Below are 22688 nucleotides of genomic sequence, written 5' to 3'. Positions count from 1 at the left end.
ATTATTATTGAATAACTGACGATGGTAATAATAAATCTATTAATGATTAATATTCAATATTTATAAATAAAAAATTACTATTATTAAAATAAATAAATAATTAGTATTAATAGAATAACAATCTACACACTACAGAATTTGAATTCCAAATCTTATATAGTTATGAAGCCTTATCTTCGACAATTAAATTAGACATCATTTGCATTACTACTACAGATTTAATACGAAAACATTTTAGAATCAAATCAAAGACTAGAACCACCATAAATTAAGAAAGTTAAACATCTGATAGACTAATATATTTATATATATATATATATGTATATGGAAGATTAATAAAAATAATCTATATATTGTCGAACAACATAATATTGGAAACATAATCACATCAATACTTGCTACTTTAAATCTCAATTTGTCTTGCTTTTTGCACTTAAAATCTTGGGGGTAAATTTTTTTAAAAAAATTCCTTTTGGAACTCTTACGGAAAAGGTTCCTAGAAATGGAGAATACAGGACAAAGGGTGCATAAGAATTTCCCTACAACCTTTTAACTTTGTCAATACAACAAAAAAACATAGGTTTAAGTGGTGTATAAATATGTTCTTTGTGCCTCTTTTCTCAATTGCATCAAAAAATTATGAGGGTTTCACCTACCCTTATTCTTCTTCCTCTCTTCTTCGTCTCCTTCCTTCTCCTTCTTTCCATCCATGCAAAAGGTACTTTGACTCGTGATTTTGATCAACTTTCAAGTTTTAAGTATATATTAAAAGTTTTGTTCTATTTTACAGTTGAACTTACGTATTAAATATTATATATTAGATTGTGAATTGTCGGAAATGTAAATATGATCATATCATACAGTGTAATACCGGCATTGTTAATTATATAAGGTATTTTAATGTTATACAATTTATTTCGATATTTGTTCATGTGAATAGCATAAATTAATGCGGGCCCTTTTGATAGATTGACGTATGTAAAATTCAAGTTTGATTTAATGAGTTTGGTATTTGTGGTCTTGTACTGATTAAGGTTGTCTTGTGTTGTTTTTGCAGCAGAAGATGTTTGTGCGAACGTGAATTGTGTAAAAGGAACATGTGTCCCTTATAATAGTTCGATTCTAGGGTTTGATTGCGAGTGCTACTCGGGGTGGAAGAAAGTTCAAATTGGTCCCGTCACCTTCCCGACATGTGTCATTCCAAATTGTATATCTCTATATATTTTCTCAATAGCTCGTTTCATTCACACGTATAAAAATATTTGAAAAAAGAAAAAGAAAAATAGTTGGTTTCCATTTTTGGCATGCCTATAGGAACTTTAATTATTTAGACTTCATAATGATGTAAATAATTATAACATAATTGGAAATATTTACAGGCACTTTGAAATTGCAATGTGGAAATGGGGCGCCACCGTCTCCTCCGCCGCCTGCCGCTGCGCCGCCACCGTTCAATCTCCTTAGTCGTAAAACATTTTTATTATTTATTTAAATAATTTATAGCTTCTCATTAAATAATTTATTAAAAAATTGAGAAAACAAATTGAAAATACCTTTTTTGTTTTTCCTCCTAATTTTGAAAGCTTGTAATCTTGTGTGGTGCGGTGATGGGAGCTGCGTTGCAAACGGAACGGGGTATTATTGTCAATGTAATGAAGGATCTACCAATTTATTCAATCTCACTACCTTAGCTTGTTTCAAGGGATGTAAGTGTTTTTCCCCATTTACCCTCAAAATTATTCTAATAGTGGGCTTTGTTTTAATTGGCAAGCTGAGTTCCCAAAGTTTCTTTACTTGAAACCGGTCTTGATTTTGAATGTCATGTACATGTAGCTTTAATAATTTTAATTTATTTATTTGTTGAGGTTTGACGAAATTGCACTTTTAATTTTATCAAAAAGAGGGATCAATATTAATTTAGTTCTTCGATTTACATTATTCTTGAAATGATTTTATATTAAAAAAATTCGACACGTTTAATCCTATGTTTTATGGAATGTTCAAAACAATCTCAAAATTAGATGGTAAGAACATGTGCAATGTGCGTATTTGTTAGCTTGGTTATTAGTTTAGCTTCTTATACAACTGATAGACACACACACTGTACGTATCATTGCCGTCTAATTTTCGAACATGGGACTAAACTTGTCGAGTTTTCTCAATTTTATAATCATTTCAAAAGTTCCTTAAATTAGAGTACTAAATGTGTTGACCCCCTATCATATGAAGTTGAAAGTGTAATTTTACTTATTGAGCTGGTAACGTACTTGATAAAATTTTGAATATTTTGATATACATTATATAATAATTTAATTGATAGTTATATATAATATATATAAGAAAATAAAATTATCTTATTTTTTGGTTAATTCGACAGGTTCGTTTGGAGCAGATTGTAGTGGACTTGGGCTCAATCTACATTCACTACCACCACCGCCGCCGCCATCATCAAATGGTACGTTAGGATTAGCACCACCACCACCACCACCGCCCCCTCCAAATGGTAGGTGGCTTGGGGTGTTCATTTTGTTTTTCTTCCCATTAAAACTTTCACACATTCATAAAACCTTTCAAAAATTAATTTAAATTCATATTATTAATTGGCACCAAAACATTGCTTAATTCTTATATTAGCAAATATGCCAAATACATATATAGAGACAGCTCACAATTTTTTCTCTCCTTTCCCACAATCTAAAAAAAAAAAAAAAAAAGTATCTATATATATATATATATATATATATATAAATAAATTTTAAAAAAATTACAATAATCACTTCTTAGGTTTAATCTAATTACAAATACCCCCTCTCACTATTTGAAAAATTACTTATACCCTCTTAAGTTCAATGACTGTGAAACAACTAGTTCAATCCGTTAGTTTCTTTTAGATTTTCATCATGTAAATTGACAGAAATGTCTTTGTGATTTGTGAACTATAAATTATAATTTTATTTTTTTTTGAATTTTTATTCTATTCCTTTTGACTAATTATATAAGTTTTTACAGCTTCTTGAAATTTTCTATCCAGCTCGTGTAATTTTTTTATAATTACTTTTTTGCAGACCTTCATATAAAAATTATATAATTTTATCAAACATTAGAGGGTATTTATAATTTTTCAAACAATAAAAAAATATTTATAATTATACCAAATCTTATAAAAACTCGTTATAATTTACCATAAAATTTTTGAGTGGAATAAAATATTCATACAGGCATTAACAAATTATATTTCTTTTTTCCCCATGGATTGAAGGATCGGAGAAAATGTCCAAGTGCTCAAGGAGTTGTGATATTCTCAATATGCTTTTGTTATCTTCAACTATTATTGGTTTGGTGCTGCACTTGTAACAATTTTACTTTTCCTGTAGTTGTGAGAACATATATAATATTCATAAATACATTTACTACTTCAATTATTTAATCATTGTAAAAACAATTGGGTCTATAAATAGTTCAGACACAGCTATTTAAACATGATTTTTCGTCTTTTACTCCATTTAATATATATATATATATATATATATATATAGCATGTACAAAGATCGTATTATTTATTTTATTTAAAGAAAGATTTTATACACATGGTATTAATATAAAAACTTTAATTTTTCGCTATACTATAAATGACCACGATTTAAAAATTATAATAAGTTAATATTATTGACCACGTATGGTCAAACAAAACCAATGTGAATATTTAAATTTTTACCACAATTAATCAATATTTGTCATGATTTTAGCCGTTGCGGAGCCATTAATAAATTTGTATTCCACATGATTTTTTTTCTTTGATCATAGTATTTAACTATAACAAAAAAATCATATTTCTTTTAATTTATTGATATTTATGCTATATATTAAGGCTCAAGGCCTTAAGACAATTCAACTACTTTTGGCATGCAAGATGTAAATTGGCTTAAATACCTTTAATTATATTTTTTTCTTCATCAAATAACTATTTTTAAATTAGTTAATTTTTTATTCATGTAATTTCAAATTTAGTCTATCTTATCAATTTTGATCCTCTATTCATATCTCAGTATACGTATGTGTATGCATCGTGGAATGACAATACTAGAACAATCCTGGTATCCAGTAAAATTATAAATAAATAAATAAATAAATCAAAGCCAAGATGTACACTATGGGCCAAAATAGGCCTACAGCCTAACTAAATTTAGGCCCAAATCCAAGTAGCCCAACTTACACCAACATATCCCTTCCATGTGTCCTCCTGCAAGTTCTCATGCATTCACACTAAATCAACAAAACACGCCTCCATTTTTTTCGAAAAAACAAAAACAAAACACGCTTCAATGTGAAACCATTGATCTCTTTTCTAAATCATTAATCTCTCTCTCTCTCTCTCTCTCTCTCTCTCTTCACATAATTATATATATAAATATAAATATATATACACATATATATTGCTTGTCTTTTTTTTCTTCCTGTAGAATACATGTACTGGGAAGTTGTTAAAATGTAGAAAAAACACAAAAGTTGAAGTAAAAAATAAATAAAATTGATGTTGTCGAGGTTTTTTACTAAAGGATTAAATCGGGATTTTACCGCGATGGAATTGCACACCAGGTGAAATGCAATTGTCGCAAAATGTGTAATTTTCAAGAGTGGGATGTCTTGTCAATGAAAGTAACCTAGATTAAAAAATTAGTATTTTGGTATTTATAGGGGTGTTGGAAATTATATGGTGTGGTGAGGTATATATGTTTAAGGTGTGCCCATATATGTTAAATTACTCTTTTACTCTCACAAGTTAATATTTTTTACTAATATACATCATATAGCCCCCCACTCTCGGATGAAATATGCACACCCGGTGTAATATTTCGTCCGAGAGTAAACACTTTTCGAAATTGAGTTAACACATGGGAGTGGATGGTTGGGCAGTCGTTTTTTATTTTTCAATTCACTGGGGGTGCGCGAATTCTTGGCCAACAGTGTCTGGTGCCCGGCTCGGGCTGCGGATTCATTAAGTGGTGCACCCCAAGCCCTCCTCAAGTTTGGCTTGAGTTTTCAAGTGTTGAGAGGAAGTGCTTATTTTTGCGTCCCCTGGGTTTTGAACCCAGGTCAAAAGTGCGAAAAGTGAGAACTCCAACCACTACACCATCAAATATTTCTTGATAATGTTTGTTCCCATTCTCTATTAGTAGGAGTTATTCAGAGTTTATTCATCTCTTCCGCTAAATTTTTTCATTTGTCTTGAGGATTTCGACGTCATCTCCAAGAGAGACTCCTGTAAATAATTCTTACATGCGGTGATAGAGCCCTCCAAGACTTTGGAGAAGATGAAGCGACGCAAATTTTTTTGAGGATGTAGCCTCTTGAGGTGATTTTTTCACCATCCATTAAGTTGAAAATTTTGGTAAGTAACTCGATAGTCCTCCACCTTCATAGATGTAGTCACTACACTCACTAAGTTGTTGTTTTGTTCTCTTATGATTTGTATTAATCAGATGTTGCCTCAAGGGATGTTTTTCTCATGCCCCGGAGTTAGATTTTTACCAACTTCGGAAGGGGGGGCAAAATTTTCCGAGTTCAACATTTTTATGCCGAGGCATTGCCTCAAGAATTTGATAAGGGGATGTTGCCTCAAATGATACTTAATCTCTCGGAGTCGGTCTTTTACCAACTTCAAAGGGATATAAAGTTTTCGGGGCGATATTATCGACGAGGATCTCAATGAAAGTTCCATTTAGGGGGTCCTGGGACAATGGCGACTTTTGTCTATATGACAATGACGATTTTTGCCTCAAGGGTCCTCGTGAAACTTCAAGGATCTCTATGTCTATATTCGTCTCGTTTGTTGGGACTACGACAAAAAAAACTAACTCCATTACTTAAAATTCGAAGTACAATATTTTTGGAGAAATCAAAAGAGGAGAAAGATATGTTGAGCTACTACTCGAGTTTTCTCCTATTACAAGTGAATAGCCAAAAAATGATTTTTCCGCTACATGAACTCTGAGTTACTCCTTCGTGGCTTGTTGATCTTTTTTAGGTCACGGGATAACTCCTGCGGTGGGATAGTTATCATCGTGAGGAGTTGGCGCATTCGGTCCACGGTCAAACTGGCGTCCTTGTAGATAGTGGTTAACATATTCCTTTAAGTGTCCCCGCTGGATCAATTTTTCTATCTCATTCTTCAGGTGATGGCATTCCTCCTTCGTGTGTCCCCTGTCCCGGTGAAAACAGTAATACTTATCGGATTTGAGTCTCTTGGGGTTATCTTTCATCTTTGCCGGCCATTGACTGATTAGCTCTTGCTGTTCCGCCACTATTAATATCTCCCCCCTAGGAGCGTTCAAGGGGGTGTAGTGAGCAAACCCCGCCAGAGGTACATGCTTGTGTTCCTCTTTCTTTTTCGGCTCCTTTTCCTCTTCCCGACCTTTCCTTTTGCCGCTAAGGGAAGGATCGAAAGCATTAGACTCCTCAATCCGAATGTATTTCTGGGATCGCACGAGCAAATCTTCCATAGTGCTAGGGGGCTTGCCGGCTATGGACTCCTTGAATCTTCCCGGTAGTAGGTTCTGTTGGATGATACTAGCCAACAACTCATGATTAACATGGGGAACTTCGTGCACTGCGTCCACGAATCTGTGGATGTAGTCTCTCAAAGTTTCGCCCTCCCTTTGGCGAATGGTGAATAGAGATGCGGCCGTTTTCGAAACTTTTTTGTTCATGGAGAAGTGGTGCAAGAAACGTTGAACCAATTGCTCGAGGCTAGAAATAGTTCCAGCAGGTAGTTGGTTGAACCAGGCTAATGCGCGTTTTGACAGCATAGTGCGGAAGACCTTGCAGTAAGCGGCGTCACTTAAATCGTACCAATCAATCTTGGCATAAAATTTGTCTAAGTGTTCTCGTGGGTCTCCCGTTCCATCATACTCCGACAGATTCGACACCTTGAGACCAGCTGGGAGCGCCTCTGCCCGAATGTTGGAGGCAAATGGGCTCCGTCTTGGAGGTGCCACACCCAACGGCAAGTGGGAATCCTCGGCTCCCCAAGTTGGTGGGGGGGGGGGGGGGGGCGAGAGATTCTCGATTATGGAGATTTCGATCTTGAGTTTGTGCAACTTTGGGTCTGGAAATCCGACTGTTTACTTCCTCTCGCCTCTGCTCCTCCTCCTCGGGAGCCGAGGATAGTTCTCGACTTCTGCGAGGGGAAGGAGGGGGCGGGTTCACTGGTTGTTGCGCCACAAATTGGGCAACGACTTGAGCCGCAGCTCGTGTAGACGCGTCTCGAATTAAGGCTAGCAAGGCCTCCTGTGTCAGCTGAATCATCGGTTCTTGGGGTGGAGCATCCGGGGGGAGTACTCCGGTTGAGGGCACGGCCGAAGATTTTTGATGTGACGAGGGGAGTCCCCCATTGAGGGGTGTCTACTGGTGCGTTAGGGGGGTTACCTCCTGAGGAACTGACTGTTCGCCAGGGGGGTTCTGTTCCATTCCGTTCGCTTGGGCTTCTGGGATTGCGTCTAGATCGTGTACGTCACGGGCTCGGGACCTGGTCTGCATGCTCAACGTCGAGGTAAAATTTTTTCCCACAGACGGCGCCAATGATGTTGTCGAGATTTTTTACTAAAGGATTAAATCGGGATTTTACCGCGACGGAATTGCACACCAGGTGAAATGCAATTATCGCAAAATGTGTAATGTTCAAGAGTGGGATGTCTTGTCAATGAATAGTAACCTAGATTAAAAAATTAGTATTTTGGTATTTATAGGGGTGTTGGAAATTATATGGTATGGTGAGGTATATATGTTTAAGGTGTGCCCATACATGTTAAATTACTGTAAACTCACAAGTTAATATTTTTTACTAATATACATCAAAAATAAAAAATTTAGGTAGTGTAGATGAGGCGAACGTTCTGGATAGCCAATCAGTGTAGCTATGCCCGCCCATTCGCTCTAAAAACTCCAAGGTTCTGGTTTCCATGAATTTCATTGGTTTTCTCATATACATGCATATATTATGTAAATCGGGCGGGCGGGATGCATTAGCCCGTCTGATCTTTATCTTATCCCGCTGAGTTATCTCTGCTAGCCTCAGGAGATACTTCCATGCAATCACGCATATCGAAGTTGTGCTTTTGGCGTACCATGCATGTACACCACTTGATGATGACGATGATCTCTTGATTGTTCTTGGATCTAGGTAGAGAATGTAGTCTGTCGTGGGATGAATGGATGTCGTACTGGGTTTCTTGTTTTTAGGGTTTTTCATTAGTTTCTCATGATAATTTCCAGCATTTTCATTACAAGTAGATCGTCGAGTCTTTCGGGCAGAGGGCATGTTTGGTTTTGCACACAACCTATATAAAATGATATATAAAGTAGCCGAAATTGATGATAATATCATTACACGTTGTTCCACATTGAATGCACCATATCGGGATATTACATAGCAATACCCAAAAAATGCATTATAAGTTTGGATTAATTATATTTAGAACCCTTTGAAAATAAAAAGTTACAATTTTCCTCATAAAAGTTCTAAAACTACATTTACAATCCCTTCAAAATTCACTTCATGACCCCCTTTTATTAGTATTTGAACAAAAAATATTGACATTAGCAAAAAACTCATATAAATTTTTAATTTACTCCTCATTTAACATTCTCATAAAATAATTTTATACTTATAAGAAATTATAATGATGTTAACCTCACTCCACATATATATTATATTTATTTTTTTATTAATACAAAAATCTACATGAAAATGTTGAATGAGGGCAAAATTAAAAATTTATGTAATTTTTTTTATTAGCGTTAGTATTTTTCGTCCATACTCTAACAGAAGGGTGTCAGGTAATGAAGCAATATTTTTCGAGGGAGTGTAGTGTAATTTTAATGTTTTTTAGGAAAAAACTGTAATTTCATATTTTTACAAGAGTGTAAGTGGAATTAATTCTATAAGATATTTATGCTAATCTTTTCCTACAGATCACAGATCGATAATTATAAAAATTAATTAACCCATAACAGGAACAGATTCATTTCCCTTTCACATATACATTCTCTTACATTATATTTTTATGTATTTGTTGTCTTTTACTAAAAGCTTAGACTGATTTCTGTGCCTAATCTTTTTATAATATCTTACGTTATTATTCGTCAAGTTGGGTACTTTTTTCTCTTACTTTTTATTTAGGAAATCTATGTCTGAAGGTTTGCATGTGTGAGTACAGATCATAGATCTGCTACAGGTTACAATGATATGCTACATCTGCAGGTGTAGATTAGTTTGCAAGAATAATAATATTGCAATCATGCACCCACAGAAATAATTGACCATACAATATTTTATTATTTTAGGCTATTTGTTTCTGTCCCATCTCTCAACACTTTGTTCCTGATAAAATTCCATACAAATACATATCTATTACTGCTACCATTAAATCTAACATATATAAATATATAGTGTAAATATTATATACATACGTTTGATTTGGCGTATGTTTTTGAAACTGAAGAATGATGAATGATATATTTATTTTGATTAGATTAAATTATACAATAAATAATTAATTATGACGTGCGATGTATAATAAGTTTGTAACATGTGGATAATGATTGATGGTGTTCAATCCTCATTCGATCTTGTCTAATGATCAACCGAATATGTGTGTCAATTGGGTGAGACCATGCGTTTATTTGGGTGAAATGATGCGTCCATTCAATTGAAAAATCGTAACTTTTTAGATTGGATATATTCATTCAATGATACCTTCCCGACTTTTATAAATTGGTCCTCCCCCGAGCATTTCATGAAATCAATTTGAAAAGCATTTTTCCATATTTTAAAGTGTCAGCAATAAAAGCATGTTGTCTTTTATTAAGAGATTTTCAAAATATTATTTGGTTGGCTGTTTCTCAGAGTTTGTAGTGGTACTACTTTGAGATCATTATAAGTCGTTGTATCTTGAGAGATGAAATGCCGTTTTCATTAGCATTAGAACGGAGCAATAATTGTCTTAAAGATAGAAAATCGAACTCTCTTGCCTCGATTTCTATAATACATTACTCCCACATATCCCTCAATTTTCTTAAAAAAAAGCTTCTATTAATTTAAATGTCATGAACAACATACTATTGATAGAAAAATCTAAGAAGATGATAATTTTTATATAAAAATAGGGTAAATTAAAACCAACTCCTTTAAAATTTATCATAATTATAAATACCCTTTCACTAAATTATCACAAGAGGGTATTTATAATTTCATAGAGATATTTATAATTTTTAAATAACGAGAGAATATTTATAATAATGACAAATATCAAGAAAAATTTATTTTAAAAATAAATATTAAAAAATACATATTTTTATCAATAAAAAATAAACTCCTCACACTTAATAAACAGTATAGACAAGAGAAAGCGGTGTACAATTGTCCATAAATAACGTAAGGACATCCATCATCATCATCATCATCATCATCATCATGCCACCCAATTCTCTATGATTGATTGAAAACTTCATACTTTATCATTTATTTTCTTGTCATTCCCTCTCTTGGAAATGGGTTCGACACACATACAATACATACATATATATATATATATATAATATTAATCAAGTTATTATTTTATTTTCCCCATTAGTATCCTCATCTCATGTTAAAAACGAAACTAATCTTATTAAGGGAGAAAGCACAAAAATCAAACATATGTGGTTAAGTATGACTCTAAAATTTTATTCCTCGAAAACAATTAACCAAATTATCTACCTGTTCTACCAACAGCCATGTCTTTTTGTTGGTACGAAACTCTTATTAATTTACTGACTAACTTTGTGATATACATTAAACACCAACATTAACAAATAATGTGGTTTTATCTATTTTATTACAATTAATAAGGTTTGTTCTAAAAAAAAAGAGAGAAATTTGAATTTTTCACGTCTCCCTTTTCACTAGAGGTTTTGAATTCAAATCCAAATCCCCCACCTCATCAGCATAAAATAAAATTAATTCATGTAATCATTATAATTTAAATTTCACTTAATACGATTTTATATATATATACATATCACATCGATTAATATAATTTGTTCTACATTGAAATACAAACTCGAAAATTATTCCAATCTCATGAAATTACTTTGGTCTTATTTTTCACAAGATAAGATCAAAATATATAAATATTTTTTAATCATTCGACCGAACAGAAATACTAGTACTAGTAGTAGTAGTAGCAGCCCTTGGTGGACCTCAAGTTGCGCTGCTCTTGGGACAGTACCCCTTCGCGTTGGGTTTGAGACGAGCAAAGCCTAACAAGTTAAAACCCACAATTTTAAAAACTCCAAGTGAAGCAAAAGTAAAATTTTGGCCTCTTATTGTCACTAATAATATTTTTTTGAGACGAAATTTGTGTCGGAAAAACGTGTAACGTGGACGAATTATCTAAACTGTTCCTTCTCTCCGGGAATGCTGTACCGTTGGTTTCGGACCATGTGATTCCTCATAATATATGCTACAAGTTGCTATATATGGTAATAATAATGTGCTAATTTCTTATGCTCCAATCATAATGTAATGGATGAACTACCAATTAGCTACAACTCTTGCTTTCTAAGTTACTATTTATGGAAATTATTGAGGTCCTTTATTTTTTTCGGGTAATTTGTATTTGTATCCCTTGATCTATGCTCCAGTTACATAAATTATCCATGTTTTTGCCTAATTATAGAATTCATTGTCAACATTCAAAAAACATGGGTAATTTTTGTGATGATTTAAAAGTTTTTGAGTGTGTGTATTTTTAAAACAAATTAAGGATGATTTGTGTAAATGATGTTGATTTTCCGGTAGGCGTATGTGTAGCTTTCTAAAATACAGGGGTAGTTTATGTAAGCAAACTTTAGATTAGAGGTGTAGATGTAATTTATCGATTTCTTTTTAATGATTTGGCCAAATTTATGACTCAACTAGAATTTTTTGGAAGTTCGTCAGGGAAGTGTTAAATGATCATTTCATTTAAAAGTTTAAACCATTTTTATTATAAATAGGTGACAATGAAATTTGAACACAAGACTTTCTGTTTGGCTTGACTTTGATACCATATTTACTAATGGTCTCATCCAGAAACTTAAGTTGTTAGAGAGAAAATCATTTAATATTAATCTCTTAACAGAAAATTTTTGGAGTCGTGGTAGGAGTGAAATAGCCCAAGCCCAAATCGGTTTGGGTAAATTACATTAGTACCCTTTGAAGTTAGATCTAATTGGACAAAATATCCCTTGTCTTTAATAAAATTATAGGTACACTCTTGAGGGGGTATTCGTGTAAAGTTTCGTCATTGGGTAGGACTTGTATTTGTAATTACGATTGCAATCTGAAAGGTTATCTTCACTTATAAATCTACAAAAAATAGGAATATTTGTAATTAAATATAACCTTAAGGGGTGTGGATATAATTTACTCAACATATATTTATTTGTTCGTGGACCGACCTGAATTGCTTTATTAAAAAATTATGTAAAAAAAGATGATTTTAGGGTTATATGATGTACTTATATCAGTAATAAAAATTATCTCTCTTCCCGCGCAAGTAGGTCTACTAATCGAATTACGTAAATTCTTGTGAGTTTTTTTTTTTCCTTCCAAATTTTCTTGCTCTGATTAATTTATATTTATTTTTTGGAGTTCCCGGGAACAGAAATTTAAATGTGTTGAGGGTTCACTTGAGATAATTTAAATATGGGGTTGGATATTTTTTATGTGGTGGAGGGCTTTGTGACCAACCCGCTCCTGCCACGTCGGCATCCCTTTCAGTGATGTATGTGTATATGGATACCTAAATACGTATGTATGCTTATACGTGTATATTATGCAGTATTGCAACTTCAACGTAGTCAATTAAAATTTTCCGCTAATACTTTAAAATTCACATAATTTGGATTTATTTCGCACATTTATGATTTTTGCTAAGTTTATTGGATGTGATTGATTTAGATGGATCACTGCAATAAATAGCATTATTCATTGACTATTAGATAATACACATTATATAATTTTTTAATTATTATATTGACTTGTATGTCACAAAAATTATCTTTAGAATTAACCCTATATATTGATCCCAAATTGATTTGTGAATGAAGGAAACACCTCAAATTTTCAAAGGGTTTAACCCTAGCTAGCTATCTTGAACATGTGTCTCAACCTTGATTACGACATATATATATATATAGGGAAAAATGTAAGCAACTCTCTTGTAATATTATAAATGAACAAATTACCCCTTATGAAAAAATAAATAGCAATGTACCTCTTTGTATTTTTTAAAATTACCTTCTATAATTTTTAAAATGAAACAATTTACCTCTTTTTCAAAAAGTATAGGGGAATAAATTGCTATATTTTTTTATAAGGGGGTAATATGCTCTTTTTTAATATTACTGTGGGATAAAATTATATATACGTAAAAGCTTGGTTTGTTATTAAACTATTATTGATAAAATTTTGCAGAAGATTATAAAAGAATAATGTGATTGATTAGATTGTTTATTAAATTATTGTAGAAGGATGATGTAATTCATGTGTGTGTCTACTCCTCTACTAGCAATTCCATTAATTATTTTCCTCATCACTTCTATTTTGTCTTTCAAATGTCACCTTTCGTTTCATACTTGATTGATTGCTTACCATGTTTATCAAACTTACTCAATTTATCCTAATTGGCTCGCTCTATTTATGTTTTCATTTTTATTGAAAAATATGTATTTTTTAATTTGTATAATTTTTTTTATATAACAATAAGAATATATTTGAATCGACTAATGAGATGTTATTTTATATTAAAATGTGGTAAAAAATTAATATATTTTCAATAAAGATATATGTAACTAATCATATTTTTATTTTAATTAGTTATCATTTCAAAATAATAATAATAATAATAGAAACTCTGTGATTTTTTTTTTCAAGACAACTCTTCGTGGAATAAAAAGTATTTTGCCCTTTTTTTAGGAGGATTTTTTTTATGAGATATATTATCGAAATGATAGTAAACTATAAAGTAACTCTTTAAATTGTTTTTTATTTATTTATTTATTTTAAATAAAAATTTATTGAACTATAATGATTTTTTATTTCCATTCAAATAAAATAAAAGTATTTATCATATATATATATATATATATATTTGTGTGTGTTGCCAAATTGATGGGCATGCATGTGAGCATTGGCCCCTCATATCCAGGGGATATCGTCTTTTTGCAATAGCTAGCTGCCAATTAAAGCACGACTCTTCCAATTATCAAGAATTTCCATTCAATAATGCATTGCTTAAAATGAAAGTCACCATGTTACCATACGTATCTATGTATATTTCATTATATGTGTTATTTTTTTTAATTAAATTTGTAAATTTTTATATATACCATAATAACAAGAAGCTAATATAGAATTAAAATAGAAACAACTCTTAATATTAGTGATATTTAACATATAATACTTCTTAATTAGATGATTTACCATGGAGTCAGACTGAAAACAAACATATGAGTTGCACGAAACATTTGAAAATAATATATGTATTTACGTAAAAAATAAATAGGGTTATAAAAAAATTCGAGTCGAGTCGAACACACTATGTTTGAGGTTGTTTGGATTATTATCGAGTTCGAAAATTCGCGTTTGTTTTGGTTTGAATTAGTCATGTTTTGGTCAATTCAGTCGGAAAATTGCATGTGACTTGCACACGATCGAATTAAATAGCAATTCTTTATCCTGTAAATGAACTCATGCAGGACTAAAAATGCCACACATTCATAAGTTACAAGACTAAAAATTGTAATTTAATTGGGTCATGTGCAAATCACATATAAATTTTTAGTAAAATTATCCAAAGAAGGACTGAATTTGACAAAATTTTAAAATTACAAGAATCAATTCTTACATGAAGATATTAGGTGTGTTACTACATTTGTGGATTTAGGTAGCTAAGTAGGAGGGTTCAATCTGATCATGCGTCTCATATTTGAGATGAGACACATCGCCTATGATGTATCACAAGTTGTCTTAATAGCTTGCACTAACATAGACTAACAAATGAAGGTATTCAACTTTTATTGTCTGCTTCCAATTAATAATACTACTATGCAAAATAAGAATACTGTCTAAATATTTGTATAAAATTTTACCTTAGTAATATATATGACGAGTAGTTAATTTTAAATGAAAATGTTGTTTTGGGGGATAATATATTTTCTTCACTTCATGGGGTTGACATTTTATAAAAGTAACATGGGGTTGACCGACGTGAGGTGAATTATGGACCAAAATGCCTGAATTTCAAGCCTTTTCTCTTGCACTTATTTGTTGATCATTTTAGCAACTATCCCAAATATATTAAAATATTAACACAGTATTTGGTTTTATTTTTGGTTCATCTCCGACAAAACATATAAAATGCTTGCCTTAATTTATTTTGAAAGTTTTTTTGGTGTTTTGAAATAGTGTTTCGTTTGTTTTTTGTCCAAATAAGTCTACATTAATTATAGGCCCTATAACTAAAAGAATTATATACATACTCATATATATAAAAAAGAGGCATGATTTGACAATGAACAGTAGTTTTGTCTTCCACTAAACAACATCAAACACACTGTATTTATTTTATATTATCTCCAAAAATAAATCCAAACATATAGACTATCTCTAACACATACTTATTTATTTTTATTTTTCTCTCTCCATTTCCACATAACAGACCAAAATAAGTAAAAAATGAAAACAAAGATGGTGTAATGTTTTTTTGGTAGGCAAAAACTACAATGTCTAGTGGTAGACTGGTAGCAACTCTAGTTCAAAAAATTCATTCTTATTATGCTGTCAATCACAACAAAATGTCTCGTGATTGTTAATTGCAGACGTGTTATGGGCGTAAATATAAAATGCTGCTAACATTAACACCATCCAATTTTTGTGATTTGTCTGTTGACGAAATGGGCCTTTTTGGTACGTTTTATATTTTACGAGTGTATTTAAAATTTGAGTATCGTTCAAAGATGAGGAACGTATTATTTGATTTATTATTGGTTATTAATAAATATAATGATATAAATGTACTGAACTGTCTATTGATATAATTGATAATATATAATTATCACTTCTATAAAAATATTATATATAGCAAACCAAATACTAATAAATAGTGCAACTTTTTCCTTTTTATGCCAACGTACGCTTTTCATACTTAATTAGGAAAAAAGATCACAGTTAAAAATATATAAACAATCACTCAAATGATTCTTAGAGTTAATTAATTAAGATCAAATATGCTCCCCTCACTAATGATGATAATAATAAAAAATACCATCGATCGTTATAGCGTTATCATAACTTAAAATAAGTTTTAATATTCAGACCAAATTTTCGTGACTAAAAAATTAATGTTATTAAACGCTTTTATAACTTTTACAAGGAATAAAATAAAAAATAAAAAATAAAAAATAGATAGTTAATGACTTTAATAAGGGCTCAAAATCTAGAAACTAATGATTAAAATGATTAAAATTGGAGTTTGGTATTGTTCTCCACATCAATGGCAAAGTTTTCCAAAAACAAGTCAAAAGTATGATTAAGTGTACTATGTGGTTATAATATCCAATAATTATTACTTTTCCTCTTTCCTCTTTTTATGGGTTCTGCCGACAACCATTGACCAATACTATTTGCCTCAGCTGTCCCACACCCCATTTTTACCCATTTATTTTTACCATTTTTACCTCAAAAGGGAAAAACAAAAAAAAAAAAACAGGTAGCCAAAAAAGAATCATAATTGTTTTTTTGAATAAATTATACTAACACTTTTTAAGATTAAATTAAAATAAACAAATATCTCTTATTTTTTTTTGTAAAATTTTATAGTTACAATACTTTCTATAAATGCCAGTGTAATATTTTTCAAAGCGTGTTTTTGTAAGCTTTGTCTTTAAATGATAAGTGTAGTTGTAATTACAGCTATAGTATTAGCGAATGTAGTTGTACATTTGCAAAAGATTAAGAATATTTGTACATTTTTAACCTAATTTTGGAGGGCATTAATGTGTTTTGCCCATTTTTTTGTTGTTGATTTTGATGGAAACAAAATAAGGAATAAAGTGAAAATACAAAAAAAAAAAGAAATAAAAATAAAAATTACATTATTGCCATTATACAAATTGTCGTATCATCGTCATTGGATAAAAAGTAATAGTTGATGAATGAGAGAGCTAACCATATTTTTAATAATTTATACGGAATATTGAATAAGGCGTAAAACTAAAAAAAATATGCAATTTGTTGAGGTTAGCATTTTTATCTAAATCCTAAAGAAAGGTGTACAATTATAAATACAGAATTTTCCGAAAAGGTGCAAACATAATTTTATATTTTTTAAGGAGGTTTAAATGGAATTAATCAATATGCTAAATAAGTAATATTTTTGTTACTATATTTTATGAAAATTTTGTAATTTTCACTTGATTTTTGGTTATATAGAGACGAGTTTTCTTTCTTTCTTTTTTTTTTCTTTTAAATATTCTATTTTTTTATGTTAAATTTAATTTATAAATATGATAATAATTCTGAATATAATCGAAAATTTATAGATTTGCGTGCGGACGTATTTGGAATGAGAGCCCATCATTAATTATTATCTTTAGAAAACAAAAATTAAAAAGTTGAAAATAGTAAAAAGAATGTCTATATTTAGATAATTCTTGGGCCCCACCTATTCTTTACCTGAAATAACGGTCAATTTGAGGCATAATATTTCCATATTACCCCCTTTCAATGTTGCAAAGCTAGACTAGCTAGCTACTCATATATATATATATATATATATTCCGAACACACACACTCAAGATTTAAAATTCAGATCTAATCGTTTGGCTATCCTTAAGAAAAAACAAGTTTATGCTGGTTGAATAAGAGTCAAATTAAAACAGACACATCAGAAATATTTACTCATAAAATTTAAAAAAAAAAAAAACTCAAACATGTTAGCACCACGTGAAGAGCATGTGCACGGGAGAATGATAAATATGCATGTGTATGTGTCCTGAGGAGCACATGCCCATGTATGGTAAATGTCTTGGCATGCCAAAATGTGACATGGGTACATTTGTTCCCATTCTAGATATTGTGGTCATCCCCATTGCCACCACACAAGAACAAAAAAAGGTTTTAATTGTTGATGAGAATTTATGTGTTAAAAAAGCTTATCTTTTATGTATGTGGAGATGACTAGAAGAGGCAATGTGTAGTGGTGTGATGGGATTCCTGTTTTTCCCAAATCCAACATCATGTGTATGTATATATATATGTGATGGATTTTTCAAATGAATGCTAGTATTAATAAAGTTGATGATTAGGGTGCCCACTTGGTCTATAGGGACAAAAACCTACAAATCTAACCCTAGAAACCAAAAGTGACTTTGTTATTTATCACCTACTATAATAGATTTCAATAAATAAAATAAAATATAATACTCGTTTTGTTTTTGGATGACGAGAATGCCCTTCAATGTGAGTAAGAACATCGAGAATTCTTTATTTTGGTTATTAAAAATAAAAAAAATATATTTTGATCAAAATTCGGTGGAAATGATAATAGGAAGAAAAAATATACGACATAAGACATCTTTTCACCTTTTTTTTCCGATTGATTTATGCGTTTCGTCTTATCTCTATTTATGTTGTAGTAGTAGCCTCATCATCCCATTTGAGGATAGAACATGCAAGTCTCAACAAGAGTGTGAGTCTCCTAGGCATGTCCTAGATTCAAGAGAAGTTTCATCAACTCCTAAAGGGCAAGGACAAGACGGTCTTTTCACAAGGGTGAGGGCTGGGAAAGAAGATGAAAATGGTGTTGTCTATTAGTGAAGGAGGGATTAGGACCAAGTAGGGAAGAGGTGATGGAGATGTTTTTCTACTTGAAGACAAGACAAAGGCACATGGAGAAGGATAGGCCCCTCCCTTTACATGGAACCCCTCCTCTGTTTTTTTGAGGTTGAGATGCCCTTTCTTATTTTCCTCATCTATGTAGAGGACAAAATGGTCCTTTCCGCTCGTCTTTTCTCTTCTCCAATAATATTATATATACATACATATGTATATATTACATCATTTTTCATTTCTTGGTACACGTATATACAATTATATTAATCGTATAGTTTAAAACAACGTATATATATTATTTAAAAATACGAGATAAAATACTGTATTTTTTTAAATTAAAAAAAAAAAATCATATGAAAGCAAATCCCACCGCTAAGTTTTCTCCACTAACCTCCAAAAAATAAAATCACTAAAAGTTAAACCGCTCCACACACACATACAAATATGCACACAAACACACAAAATATTATTCAAAATCCATACTCCATTGAGTGGTCACCATCCTCTCCATTTCTATATAAACACAATAGACACCCCTTCATTCCCTTACAACATATTTTCCTCCAAATTCTCCCACTACAAACCTTGCCCTACTACTACATCTACAACTAGTACGAGGACTCAAGAAACCAAAAGTTCTCCCACACACTTTCTTTCTACTCTAACCAACACACACAAAAAAAAAAAAAAAAAAAAAAGGACATCCTCCACACCATGCTTTCAACACTACTCTCCGATGCCTACAGATCCCATCCTCTCAATCTCCACAATAAATTTTTGGACCTAAACTCGGTCAAGGAGTTGCCGGATACCCATGCATGGACGTCGCAGCTCGACGGCTACCCCTTGTCCTCTCCCGGCGGCTGTGGTGGCACTTGCCATTCCGAAATGGTCCCTATCATCGATCTAAATAACGAGAACGCCACCGAACTCATCGGCCATGCATGCAAGAGTTGGGGTGTTTTCCAAGTCATTAATCACAATATCCCCATGAATTTGCTTGATGAAGTTGAGTTGGCTGGAAATAAGCTCTTCTCCCTCCCCATGCACCAGAAGCTCAGGGCGGCTCGCCCGCCCGATGGCATATCGGGCTACGGTGTGGCCCGTATATCTTCTTTCTTCTCTAAGCTCATGTGGTCGGAAGGTTTCACCGTCGTCGGTTCGCCTCTTGAACATGCCCGACAACTTTGGCCTCATGACTACCACGAATTCTGGTATGATCTCATGCCCATCACCACTACATATGATCAAGAATTGTAGTGCTCTCTTTAATTTAATTTCCATCTTTATTTAAATTCATATAGCTTATGTGCCCTCACATATAACATATACTTTTATAGTACTGCACGTGCGAGAAATTATTAGTAATAAATTATTGATTCTATCTCGTACTATAATTTTCAGTGATACGATAGAAGACTATCAGAAATCAATGAAAAAGCTCGCGGGTCGACTCATGTGGTTGATGCTCGGTTCGTTAGGCATAACAAACGAAGACGACATCAAATGGGCTAGCCCGGCAGGAGAAGCCGGAGGAGGAAATGCGGCCATACAATTAAATTCTTACCCGGCTTGTCCGGACCCAGATAGGGCCATGGGGCTAGCGGCACACACGGATTCCACCCTCCTCACGATTCTCCACCAGAGCAACACTAGCGGACTACAAGTGTTCCAGGAGGGAAGCAAGCGGTGGATCACGGTACCACCACACCCGGGAGCGCTAGTGATCCACGTGGGAGACCTCATGCACATACTATCGAACGGTTTGTACCCTAGTGTGCTCCACCGTGCGGTAGTGAACCGGACCCGACACCGGTTGTCTATAGCCTACCTATATGGGCCACCATCAAGTGTCAAAATCAGCCCACTTCCCAAACTAGTAGACCATTTCCACCCCCCACTCTACAGGCCAATCACTTGGAGTGAATATCTGGGCACTAAGGCCAAGCATTTCGACAAGGCACTCACATCAGTACGGTTGTGTGCTCCTCGAAATGGGTTTGTCGATACCAACGATCATAACAGTGTACAAGTCGGATAGAATTAAAATTAGTTATAATTAATGATAATAACCATATATTTAACTTAACTGCACCATTTTTATTTTTATCTTTTTTTTTTCATTCGTCTATGTTCTAATTTGTAATAAAAGATTCAGACAAGAATATTTGTCTTCGCATAGACCGGAAAAAATACTCTTAATTTGAATATGTGGAAGGAAAGGACAGAGAAACCGACATGTTTTATTCCCCGGATATAAAGGAAATCTTCCCTTGAAAGAATAAGACAGGGATGAGGATAAAACTGGTTAAATCATTGGGTCATGCATTTATTGGAAAGATAATGGGCGACAAATATCACTGTGAATAAAAACACATATAGTGTCCCCCAACCCCACCCCATACCACCCCAAAAGAAAAAAACAAATAGAGTACATTTATTATAATAAGACAAAATTTTAATTCAATTGGAGTTTGATCGAACGTGAATGAATTATATAATAAATCACATTTACTCTATGATAGGTGTATAGTTAAAAAAAAAACTTATCATATAACAAGCGTATTATATTTACTTTATAATTAATTTGATTTGGTTGAATTTAATTTGAATAAAAAAGTTCTTAATATAAGTTGATCAGAGGCATAAATATTAATTATTTTTTCAACCTCCCACTATCTGTCTACTCCTGTTTTTCCAGCCGGGAAACTTTTGGGCATTATTGTAAAGACAGGGAGTGACAGTTCTTGCAGTCTTAATTCAGCAGATCCAGACTGTGAGTTTAGTAGATGTATTTCTTTCTAGAATCATGTGATCCTTGTCAAGTCCTAACATTATATTACAAACAACAAACAACTGTATCACTATATTTGATTTCTTCACTGTGAAATTTTGAGGTGGGAGGAGTTAAAATTTAATATTCTCGAACCAAGTGTCAGTGTAATTAATTATAAATTCTGCATTGCGATCTGGTATTCAGTATAAAAAATACACATAAATATGATGATTAAATACCATACGAGACAAGACAAACAGGTTTATTGCTTTTTCCTTTTTTGAATTTTCGTCGCGTTTTTATTAATGTCTTTTTCCTGGTTTTCTTTAAATATGAAAAAAACAGTAAAAGTTAATTGTGTAGTTTTCGGACAATGTAGTGATTGAGTTTGAGACAAAATCCAGGTTTGTTTGAGGATGATCATAATGACTGAAGGAATGAAGATTGAAGGCAGAAATTGCAGTGTAGCATTCCCTATATATCTCTCTCTGTCTCATCTTATTCGGCAATTCTGCTTTTTTATCTTCTTATCTAAATTAGTCTGCTTCAAAAGCAGCGTCCAAACTGCTCTACAACTTTCAAGACTGCCTGGCCCCGCCCCCTCCAATCTCAATATTATTCGAATATTTTATAATTTTTTTATTTATAATAATAATAATAATAATAAATTATGCAATTTTTTCCCACTACAAGAGGATCTGGTTCGTGTCGAGGAGTCATCTACTATCAATGTTGAAATCATTCGAGGCGGATGGAACTAATTAGGGTTTAACATGAACTCATCATATAAATTGATCGGGGCCGTTGGCGGGGACTCCCGGTGGAGATCTTTCCAGGACCATTTACTGTAAGTATTTATTTGTGTGATGTATGGAGTAAAGTTTCGTTTCCAACACATGTTGCAAGTTAATGATCATTAAAAATTGTCTGAAAATGATTTGAAACAATGCAGAAAAATTGTAAGAAGTGAAGAAACATATGTAAAAAAGAAACTAC

At 32.4% G+C, this 22688-nt stretch overlaps 3 protein-coding genes across 3 annotated transcripts; 2 read left to right on the top strand and 1 right to left on the bottom strand.

Moving 5' to 3' along the window:
* The first annotated feature begins 599 nt into the window (after positions 1–599).
* LOC110011766 (uncharacterized) lies at positions 600–5521 on the top strand. The gene is made up of 6 exons (XM_088878101.1): positions 600–718; positions 1035–1207; positions 1380–1466; positions 1584–1706; positions 2378–2503; positions 5481–5521. The coding sequence occupies exons 1-6, from the start codon at positions 600–602 to the stop codon at positions 5519–5521; spliced, it is 669 nt and encodes a 222-aa protein (XP_088734227.1).
* Positions 5522–6026: 505 nt separating this feature from the next.
* On the bottom strand, positions 6027–7305 carry LOC148788696 (uncharacterized). The gene is made up of 2 exons (XM_088878100.1): positions 7119–7305; positions 6027–6949 (listed from the first exon to the last, which is right to left on the bottom strand). Exons 1-2 carry the CDS (start codon positions 7303–7305, stop codon positions 6027–6029), a joined length of 1110 nt encoding a protein of 369 aa, XP_088734226.1.
* Positions 7306–19451: 12146 nt separating this feature from the next.
* Positions 19452–21097, top strand: LOC105157564 (gibberellin 3-beta-dioxygenase 1). The gene is made up of 2 exons (XM_011073972.3): positions 19452–20130; positions 20321–21097. Exons 1-2 carry the CDS (start codon positions 19631–19633, stop codon positions 20955–20957), a joined length of 1137 nt encoding a protein of 378 aa, XP_011072274.1. The 5' UTR covers positions 19452–19630; the 3' UTR covers positions 20958–21097.
* The last annotated feature ends 1591 nt before the right edge of the window (positions 21098–22688 follow it).

Source organism: Sesamum indicum, linkage group LG3, assembly GCF_026168435.1.
Source record: "Sesamum indicum cultivar Baizhima isolate 11 linkage group LG3, ASM2616843v1, whole genome shotgun sequence".
NCBI lineage: Eukaryota > Viridiplantae > Streptophyta > Magnoliopsida > Lamiales > Pedaliaceae > Sesamum > Sesamum indicum.
The sequence above is the reverse complement of the archived record's forward strand: the minus strand, read 5'-3'. Positions and strand labels throughout refer to the sequence as shown.